Source organism: Salvelinus namaycush, chromosome 15, assembly GCF_016432855.1.
Source record: "Salvelinus namaycush isolate Seneca chromosome 15, SaNama_1.0, whole genome shotgun sequence".
In the NCBI taxonomy this organism is placed as follows: domain Eukaryota; kingdom Metazoa; phylum Chordata; class Actinopteri; order Salmoniformes; family Salmonidae; genus Salvelinus; species Salvelinus namaycush.
Window position 1 is genome coordinate 33,327,875 of NC_052321.1, and position 10,886 is coordinate 33,338,760.

At 45.4% G+C, this 10,886-nt stretch overlaps 1 protein-coding gene across 1 annotated transcript in view; it reads left to right on the top strand.

The window, feature by feature from the left end:
• The window catches only part of fbxo34 (F-box protein 34), a 42,331-nt gene extending 37,032 nt beyond the window's left edge, over positions 1 to 5,299 (top strand). The window contains exon 3 of the mRNA XM_039009797.1: positions 836 to 5,299. Coding sequence (XP_038865725.1) covers positions 836 to 3,230 — 2,395 coding nt within the window. The 3' untranslated portion in view covers positions 3,231 to 5,299. The remainder of the gene's footprint in view (positions 1 to 835) is intronic.
• The last annotated feature ends 5,587 nt before the right edge of the window (positions 5,300 to 10,886 follow it).

A 10,886-nucleotide genomic window follows, 5' to 3' on the forward strand; every position in this document is an offset into this window, starting at 1 on the left:
TAACCATTTGTAACATGGGCCTGGGAGACTCACAGGGATATTGGTATCCACAGTTCTCTACCAATTATCACATTTTCAACACAATACCTCTTGTATTACAATTGTTTGAGTGGGAATTAGCTTAAACTACAAAATGTTCTTTCTGATACCAAATGTGTGTTACCACTATTAGCACAAACGAATGGTGGTCTCATAAGTTTAATGCAATGGCAGTAGGCCTAATGAAGTGGAAATGTTTGTAAGGGTACTTGGCGTGCATGGGGAATGGTGAACAGTGGTTCAACGTGACTAGAGCTCACACTGTCACATAATGTTCAATAGGCCTAAATACCCAATGAATAAATGTTTAAGAAAAACGTCATTGTTCAATAAATGTTCAAGAGGAGAAAAAAGGGTGGTTGCGGATGGGTTATTAGCAACTGGGTGCGGGTGAACAAACAGCTGACCAGCGCGTCATTAGTCCCCTCCCGGGTCCAAAAAATTTGGGAACCCCTGCTCTGTGTTGCAATAAGTACCCTATACCCTACATATTGTGCCATTTGGAATGCACCTCTTGTTCTTCTTCTGTAGCTGACCTGAGGCCCAGTAGTCCGAGCATAGAGGGTTATAGTTCTGGCTGTCGCACTCCCAACAGCGTTTGTTGATAATATATTTGCTGCGTTGGCAAAATATTCAGGACGTGTCAGATAGCTCTAGTTATTCTATTTCTAACTTAATTTGCTATTCTGCCTTCTATGAATGTTCTCTAACCTTGCATCCTCCTGAACAGGCCCCTGTTTAGGCTGTCATATCACATGCACCACAATAACGCTTAGACTCCTTTCTTCTGTTCCAGGGCTGCAGCCATGCACCTCAAGCCATACCCCAAACTGCAGAAGAAAGAGTTCCACCTGGAGTCCAGTCAGGACAGCCAGAGAGGCCTTCACCATATGAGCCAGCAGGGGGCCCTGTCTCTGAGAACAGAGTGGGGGGTCCGTCCAGCCCTGGTGGGCTCGTCTAGCAGCGGGCTCGGCCCGGGCACAGCCCGGTCCCCCCTTAGTGTCATATCCACCAACACCCTGTGCTGCAGTGACAACAGTAATAGTACCCACGGCAACAGTGATAGTGGGCTGCAGACCTCAAGGCTGAGTGTGTCTGGGGGAAATGTATTCCACAGTAGTACAACCTGGGCTCGGAGGAAAACCTCCTACACCACCACCTCGTCCCTGCTGCTCCTCCCCACCTCTACAGGCTCGGGGGGATCTGAGAACCAGGAGGCCTCCCTTGGCGTCTCCTACCAGGGGGAGGACGGAGATGGACCGCTGGACATCTGGGCTGTCATCAAGCCCGGCAACACCAAGGAGAAAATCGCCATCTTCGCCTCGCCCCAGTGCCGCGGCGGCCTCGTGAATGGTGACTGTGGAGGAGAGCCGGTCAGGGAGGCGCGTGAGGGAGACTTGGTGAGCAGCATCTCAGTGAGGCCGGTGTCTGTGAAGATGAAAAGCTGTTGGGAGGACGAGGGTGGCTCTGTGGCCAAGCGCAGGAGGAGGTCAGGGCATCGGGGCCACCACCAGGACAGAGACCGACAGTCACCCAGACCCCTAGAGAGACAGAGCCCACTGAGTCTCAACAAGAACAGCCCTGAAGAGGTGACCCTTGGCGAGAGCCCTAGAGTGCCTGAGTGTGGGGTTGTAGGGGTGGGTGGGGAGCAGGTATGTAGGGTAGAGGGCGAGGAGGGGAGTGAGACTGGGACGGGCAAGGCTCTCTCTGTGGTGGAGTTGGTAGCCGCCTTGGAGCAGAGAGCCAGCGACAAGCAAGGGGACTCTAAGCCTGTCTCTCTGCGGAGCTCCACTAGCATTACCTTATCCAGGGGGCTGTCGCTGACCCAAGAGCCCCAGCAGCCCAAAGCCCCAGACCAGAGCCCCCAGGGGACCGATGAGGAGGCAGAGTGTGTAAAGGTGTCGGACATGGTGGCCAAGCTGGAGTCAGAGTGCCTGAAGCGCCGGAGTGTTCCAAGGGAAGGGTCCGGAACTGGGGGAGAGCTGTCCCGCAACAACAGCCTGCGGAGGAGGGTGGGCCGGGTGTTACTGGCAGGAGCAGACGCCTGCTCCATCTCAGACCAGCCACCTCCGTCTCCCACCGGGCCCCAGCACGGACTAGAGGAGACCACGGGGGTGCAGCACCTCCACGCTAGTCCCTCTGAGGGCCGTCCCTCTGTTAGCACCATCCACACGGACAAACTAGTTCCCAGCAGCTGCCATGAAGCTTCCCGTTCCTCTGACCCAGCTTCTCCGTCTCACAGTGTGGACTCTGGGTGTGGAGCCTCCGTCCACGCTGTCAGAGAGCCAGAGGAGATGTGTGAGTCCCAGGGACAGCAGGAGGGGAGCAGGGTCATTGAGGCTGAGCAGGATCTGTACTTCCAGCTCCAGTCAGAGCGGGCCAGCAGCAGTCTACAGAGTGAGGAGCCCCTCCCAGGCATGCTGTTCTTCTCACACCCTCTGCCCTCACAGCCGGCGCTAGAACAACACACACTCCTACACCCAGACAGTACTCGCACCCAGGACACTGAGTCCAGCCCTCAACTCACCAGAGACTTAGCGGAACCCTCCAAGACTCAGCCCTGCGACCCTGCTATCACCTCCCTCCTCCCTGAAACCATATCGCACAGTGAGAACTGGGCCAAAGAGGAGGAGGATGAGAGGGAGGATGAGAAGGCGTTGAGTGAGGGAGAGGGGAGTGCTTTTAGCCAGTGCGAGACCGTGCCTTTCCCCCTGCGCCGCCTGGTGTCTCACGAGTTCCTGGAGATGCGCTTTAAGATCCAGCTGCTCCTGGAACCTCAGCAGTACATGGCCTTCCTGCCCCACCACATCATCATCAAGATCTTCTGCCTGCTGCCCACAGAGAACTTGGCAGCGCTTAAGTGCACCTGCCACTACTTCAAGTTCCTCATTGAGAGCTACGGCGTTCGACCCGCAGACTCCCGCTGGGTGTGCGACCCCCGCTACAAAGACGATCCCTGCAAGCAGTGTAAAAGACGGTATGGGCGCGGGGATGTGTCCCTCTGCCGCTGGCACCACAAGCCCTACTGCCAGGCGCTGCCCTACGGCCCCGGGTACTGGATGTGTTGCCATGGCTCCCACAAAGACACGCCTGGCTGCAACGTCGGTCTCCATGACAACCGCTGGGTGCCCGCCTTCCATAGTATCAACATGCCAATCTATAAGAAACCCAGGGCGGTCACTGAGGAGTAGTGGAGTAGACAATTGGAGAAAGTGACTTGACTTCTGTGTGCTTTATTTTGCCAATGAAGGCTTTGTGTGCGTGTCTGTGTTGTCGTATGCGCATGTGCATTTATTTGTGGGGAGTGTCTGACCGCAACCAGGTTGCTGGTACTGATGAGGAATCACTGGATCTCTTCCTTTACCCCTAACCACTGACCTCTAACCCCTCCTCACGTCCTCTGAGATGGTCAGCACTTTAACCCTGGTCATAATTCTCTATCTTCAAAGGATTCTGACAGGGTATTCTATTTACTTCAACGTGTTGGGTTAAAACATCTGCTTCTGACCAGAGTGTGTTGAGGAGAGAAGCTTTGTTTCAGATTTCTCTTCAGTGTTGATGCTTAATGTGTCTCCTTGCCCACAGCCATGTCTCCTTGCTTATGCATTAACCAATACGTTGGGATAGCTATTTTAGTCAAGGTAAGCCTATCAACGTTATGCAGTATACCCCACCCACAAGTGTGATTTACAAAGTGTTAATGTGGTGTTATCTAAGTGGATACATACATTGCTGCAGGTCCCCGGTTTATGCAAAATGTGAATCGACCCCATCCATATCCTGTCCCAAATGGCACCCTATTCCCTATGTAGTGCACTACTTTTGACCAGGGCCCATAGGGTGCCGTTTGGGATGTGGAGTTTATATCCCAACTCAACTGTATCAGTCTCCGGGTCAGAGAGGGAAAGGGTTTTGTCTGTATCGGGTTTGATTGGAGTAAGTTTGTTCTGAGCCCGGTTGTGTTTACATTGTACGTAGTGCTACAGAGTCCTGTATCAAAAACAAAGTGAAGATTGGCAAGCAGCACGAGTATCTATGACTTGAATGCATTTATCTTCAGTTTGGTAAAAAAAAGTTTATTTTGACCCCATCATGTATATATTTATGAATGATTATTATTGGGTGTTTTACAATGGGTCCCAGATGTATAACCCATATGCTTATCGGCCGCTCTTGGTGCATTATTCTCAACAATTTTTAATGTGCGTCTGAAATGGCACAGTATTCCCTATATAGTGCACTACTTTTGACCAGAGCAATAGGGCTGGTCAAAAGCAGTGCACTATAAATGGAATAGTGCCATTTTGGCCAAGTGCTCATCCCTCCTTTTTATGATGCTGATAGTTCTTGAAGGGAAACATTTCTGGAGAAGTTCCCCTGTGTCTTTTCTTTACAATGATGAACTGGACATGATCTAAGGAAAACAATCAGGGTTGATTACAAAGGGGGAGAAAAATGGTCTCTAAAAATAGTTTGCCTCCAGATATTTTTGAAAACAGTTTGTTGTATAATATTCCAGCTGTACTCTGTCTGCAAAGGCATTTTACGTCAATAAAGTGCATTCATTCTGAGGTTAACTGTCATAACCCACCTTTCCTTCTCGTGGTGTCTTTAAACTGAAAGGAAGTGTAAAGGTTACAACACAAAATGGAATATTGTTCTTTACTGAATATTCAGGGATAGAGACTAAATGTATATTAAGGGTCTCCAGCCTTAATTGTCACCCATTTCTATTATTTATCACTTCTTGTTGTCATTGACATACGTCAATGTTGTTCACAACTTAAGGTCTATACTGTAGAGCTGGTGGGCTTGCCTTTCATTGGGCCGAGGGGTATTGTTTGGGTCCAGGTGTGTTGGGGAAAGAGCACAGACACGCACAACTGATTTATAAAAGCAAAATAAATATGTATTCCTTGCTGTGTGAGAAATGACTTCCTAGGAGTTGATATTAATCATCTCAAACATTTGAGGGAAATTTCCCCCTTTGTCAACTTTATCATTTAATACCAAAATGGCAGTCCTCCGACAAAGGGTCTGGATTGTCCACTTGAAAAGGCAAAGTGAGATGAGTAGGCAATGTATCAATTGGTGCTAATATGAAGACTAGCATGGAATTGTCTGTCATGTCAGTGCCTCCTGAAATGGTGTGTTCACATTTTACATGCTCTTTCGTTTCTTTCTTCATTCGGTGACCTTTTGAATTCACAACAGACAGTAGGGGATGAATAAGACTTGGCAATAAAATGCATGAAAAGATCCTGTGGGTTGCCAGTGGTTTTGATTTGAGCATTGAGGATCATCTTCTATTTCCCAACTTGATACATTTGCTACTAGCTAGAGATCTCTATTTTAACCCTCAGTCCCAAGACCCCAGCAAAAATCTGCTTTTCATTTGTCTGCATGTCAAGCCCTTGTATTTAGCCTCACAATTAAGTGTTATACAATTTTATTTCAGCACAACCAGGGCGGCTACAAGGAGACCACAACAATTTGACAAAGTTACATTCATGAGTTTTATTGACATGTGGAGTTATATGAATGCTGTAACTACAGAAGTTGTTCTCTGGGAAATGAATATCCAACTAGTCAGTGACAACTGCTTATTAAGGTATTATAGACTACAGTACATTCAAAAGGTACAGTATTGACTTATTCATTTTGCTACGTTACAGCCTTAAGTGCTAAAAGAAAAAATCCCCCTCATCAATTTACACACAATATCCCATAATGACAAAGCGAACAGGTTTTTAGAAAGAATAAAAGCATACCTTATTTAGTATTCAGACCCTTTGCTATGAGACTCAAAATTGAGCTCTGATGCATCATCCCCCTTTCATGTTTCCATTGATCATCTTTGAGATCTTTCTATAACTTGATTGGAGTCCACCTGTGGTAAATTCAGTTGATTGGGCATGCTTTGGAAAGGCACACACCTGTTTTATTTATAAGCTCTGACGGAGCTCCTCTGTGCAGATGGGAGAACCTTCCAGAAGGACAACGATCTCTGCAGCATGCCACCAATCAGGCCTTTATGGTATAGTGGCCAGACGGAAGCCACATGACAGTCCACTTGGAGTTTGCCAAAAGGCCCCTAAAGGACTCTCAGACCATGAGAAACAAGATACTCTGGTCTGATGAAACCAAGATTGAACTCTTTGGCCTGAAGCATAGTGGCAGCATGCTGTGGGGATGTTTTTCAGCGGCAGGAATGGGGAGACTAGTAAGGATCGACGGAAAGATGAATGGTGCAAAGTACAGAGAGATTCTTGATTAAAACCTGCTCCAGAGACCTCAGGACCTCAGACTAGGGGCGAATGTTCACCTTCCAACAGGACAACGCAGGAGAGGCTTCGGGACAAGTCTCTGAATGTCCTTGTGTGGCCCAGCCAGAGCCCAGGCTTGAACCCGATCAAACCTCTCTGGAGAGACCTGAAAATAGCTGTGCAGCGACACTCCCCATCCAACCTGACAGAGCTTGAGAGGATCTGCGGAGAAGAATGGGAGAAACTCCCCAAATACACTTGTGCCAAGCTTGTAGCGTCATACCCAAGAAGACTCGAGGCTGTAATCTCTAACAAAGGTGCATCAACAAAGTACTAAATAAAGGAAATCCCACAGTGCATTCGGAAAGTATTCAGACACCTTGACTTATAGTTATGACTCATTCTGTGGTACTCTATGGGCTAGGCTTGAATTTCCCTGCCAATTATATTTGAAAATATGTAGGTATATGATCACACTGGTAAGAGATCATTTGTTGTATTACTTGTGAGGCACAGCTGAGTGAGTATAATAAAAAAAGTATTACTAGACTAATGGTCTGCATCTGATGGTCAGTCTGAGGGGAGGGAGGGTGGGAGCAGCGGTGAGGCTGCCTCATCCGACTCAACATCCCTCCACTGAGAAAAGGGGACACAGTCTTCCAGCTGATGGCGAAACTCAAGTCTCATTGCATTATTTCTGCCTCATGCACCAATTCATGTTCTTACTCCTATGAGTTAAATATTCCTTAATATTAAAAAGACAAGTTGCAAATAACAAGCTTATCAGAACACGTTGCTATACTCATTCATTGCAGCTGCAGTGCTGGTTGTAACGTGAGTGGAAGTTGGGAGTGTGCATTTTATGGCTCATAAAAGTGTTGACAGTAATGAATAACAAACTTACTCATCAAAAGTAAGCAGCTCTTTGCTGTATTCCTTGAGTCTCTAGTCATGGTTTTAAAGTTTAGAAATCTCAACTTTTCTGTGAGTTTGAGGTTTCTTTTTACAGTCTATGGCGCGACGAAACTGTGCAGACAGTGATCTGAGCTATGTGATTGGCCAGCAGTAGGCCTATAGAGATGGGCCCTTACTGGATCAAAATATTTTATGATGGACAAGGTCCTGTGCGTAGAAAGGACTGCCTGACACAATCTAACGCCAGAAGGGGTCAGGAGATGGTTGAGTACAGCCCGACCACACTGGACAACATAAGGTGCATAGAGGAAACTTTCACACTGTGCAGGACAACAATCCTGTCCCCATGAGTAGGGCAGAACGTATCACATATGACAACGTGAGACTGAGGTTGAAAAGGATAATTCCTCGGCTCCCACGGACAAAGACGGAGTGAATGAAACATTGGAGTTGGTACCTGGTGAGCCAGAGTCTACAACAATGACGTCTCATTCCAAGAAGAATAATGAAGCTGGGAAAGTGGCTGAGAGTAGTGACAATCATAATCCAATAGAAAACGGAGGTTAATAAGGGACCCCAAAGGTGGTGCAACTCTCTGTGGAATACCAAAGGCAGCCAAACATCAATGCTAGCCTTCATTCAAACAGACCGGAATCAACCAACACCCAGGGGCTCAGGGTACCAAGATCCCCATCAGAGTCTGGAGATGGGTCACCTGCAGAAAAAAAGTCTGATACGGAGGATGTAATTCTGGGAGAAGTTTGAGAAAAGTCCCCCTAATTAGCCATCCAGACAGAAATCATTGATGAATGGTGGAACATGAATGATTGAAATAATCTATATTTAAGTAGCCTTTATTATCTGGTTCAGAGAAGGACATCTGTGTATGTGAGCATAACCTCTGTCACCAACATGGCTTTTCAAGAGAATGAGCAATCTGCAGATAATGTAATGTCAACTCTTGATACATGTCCCAAACAAAACCCCCCTTTGAGACGGAAACTCAGTTCCCTTAACCCAGGTATTAGAAAACCATGAAACTTTTTCAAACTGTTAATCAGGCTAACATGCTCTGGGACACTCGTTCCAAGCCTAGAGGAATATTGGGAGGTCATCTGAATATTCAGAGCATTATTTCTAAACGTGAACAGGTAGGACATTTATCGAATGACTCAAATCAAATTTTTTTCTGTTTCTCTGAGAATGTCTGAAAAAAATATTTTTACGCCTTTAATGTCCCTCCCTGGATATTCCATATTCAGAAGGGACGGGGGACAGGGCAGAGGGTATGGATTGCTTATGCACATGAAAGATAACTTTAAATGCAATTGTATCATATGGAAACATGCCAATGACCTTGAATGTATGGAGCTGAATGTATTCCTCTCCCCTCATGTCTCTCACTATTATTGGATAATATCGACCACCGACATCTGATATCTTGTTTTATGACCATTTAAATGCCATGCTTAAAGAATGTGATCATAAGGCGATTTCAATATAAACTGGGGAAACAAAACTTGCAGGAAAAAACTCTGAGATCACAGACTATTTCAACCGGACTCAAATAATACAAGGTCCAACCAGAGTAACAGTCATCCCAGACTCAAATTGATCTGGTGTTTACTAACAGACCTGATCAAATAATTAAGTCCACTAACTGACTAACTGGTTGGTATATCTGACCACAATGTTACATTGGTGGTTAGAAAGCTCACTAAAAAGAGATTTAGGAAACATATTAATGTGCAAAAGTACGATTAAAAAAAAAACTGAAAAGTGAGCAGAGTAACTAAGATGCAGCTATAAGTCAAATTGACTGTTCTGATCTGTTAAGCAATGATGAGCCAGAGTCTGGATACAGAACATTTCTGTAAGCTATTGACAAAGTGGATACCTCTTTTACTAGGAAATTTAAACGTTAGCCAAGACAGAAAACCTCTCTACCATGGCTCAACGAGGACCTCTGGAGGCAGATGAGAGAACGGGATCTTTCCTTGAAAAAAAGCACTGAAGAGAAATAAAGTGGTAAGGAATATTTTTAAAAAGCAAACGCATAATTCTTTCTTAGAGTGATCAATGAAGCAAAACGAAATGACAAAGTGGTTTGGGAAAATCTCAACAAACCAACAGGGAGAGAAAAAACATCCTGAATTAAAGGTTAATGGGATTCTAATTCAAGACTCCGATTTCATATCCACCACCTTAAACAATTTTTTTGCTGATTGTCAAAGAACTGGCTCAAATATTTTCAACCAAGTCAACAGTTCTCACTCCCATAGATAATAATAAACCAATATTCAGAATTCCTGAAATCTCAGCATCAGCTGTGTATTACTAGCTTCTTCAACAGCTCTAGAACAAAATATTTGGTCTAGACACTGTATTCCTGAAGAGACACAAATATTCTCTGATTGCCCCTATTGTACATCTAGTTAGTCTGTCCATCAAATATGGGCTCTTCCCCAATGCTTGAAAGTCTGCTGCAGTCATACCTGTTTTAAAATCTGGTGACCCAACACTAGTGGAAAATGTCCGACCTATAAGCATTCTTCCAGTGCTATCAAAAGTAGCTGAAAGATGGGTGGCTGATCATCTGGCTGATCACCTCATTCAGGGCAACTCCATACATCAAATGCAATTTGGATTCAGAACTATGTATTAAAATGCATTAAATCTAAACTGGACATAGGCGGTGAAGTCAGTCTTTTTGGATCTTAAAAAGGCCTTTGATACTGTGAATCATGGGGTCCTCCTATCCAAACTATCCTCCCTTAATGTGTCCACTGAAGTCAAGAGCTGGATGTATTCCTATCTGACAAACAGAAGTCAAAGGGTTCGTTTGGGGGACACTCAGTCAGACTCTCTTTACTATAACATTGGGGTCCCACAAGGACTTTGGGGTCCCCCTTCTGTTTACCATCTATATAAATGATCTCCTACTTGCTTGCCCACAAGTTAACATGCAGATGTATGCAGACGATACAGTACTGTATGTACACTCAAAAAATAGACAACTAGTTGTAAACAAGTTAACTGAAGCTATGGTACATGTTTCTAAATGGATGACTAATTCTTTCCTGCATTTAAATAAGACTATGTACTTCTCTAAGAAACCCAATGATTCTTCCCAACGAGCTGTTCTTGTTAATGGGGAGAATCTAAAAGTTGTGTCTAACTTCAGATATCTTGATGTCATTTTGGACTCCAACTTGACATTTAAGAAACATGCGAAGGTGGTTAACACGGTTAAATTTGGATTATCCAACTTTAGGTTTACAAGACCTTTCCTTCCTCTGGAGGCCGCCAAACTATATAGGCATGCTATGATCTTCTGACATCTGAGATATTGCCTCACATGCTGGTCACAAGCAGGAGCTACTATTCTGATTCCAATTGAATCACTCTACAAACACAAGATTTTTGATAACAAACCAAACAGTAACCACCATTGTCATATCCTTTACAAACATCATTTATTTAGTCTGGATAGCTGTTAGAATTATGTAGATGCAAGCCTTGTCTTAAGATCCTGCATGGTCTTGCCCCTCCACCCCTACGCCGGCATATCATGCTCAAGGAAAGCACCTCCAGAATAACAAGGGCTTGTTGAGGGGAGGGGATAGACTAGATGGGATTGTTGTCCCTTTTCGACACAGTAAAATC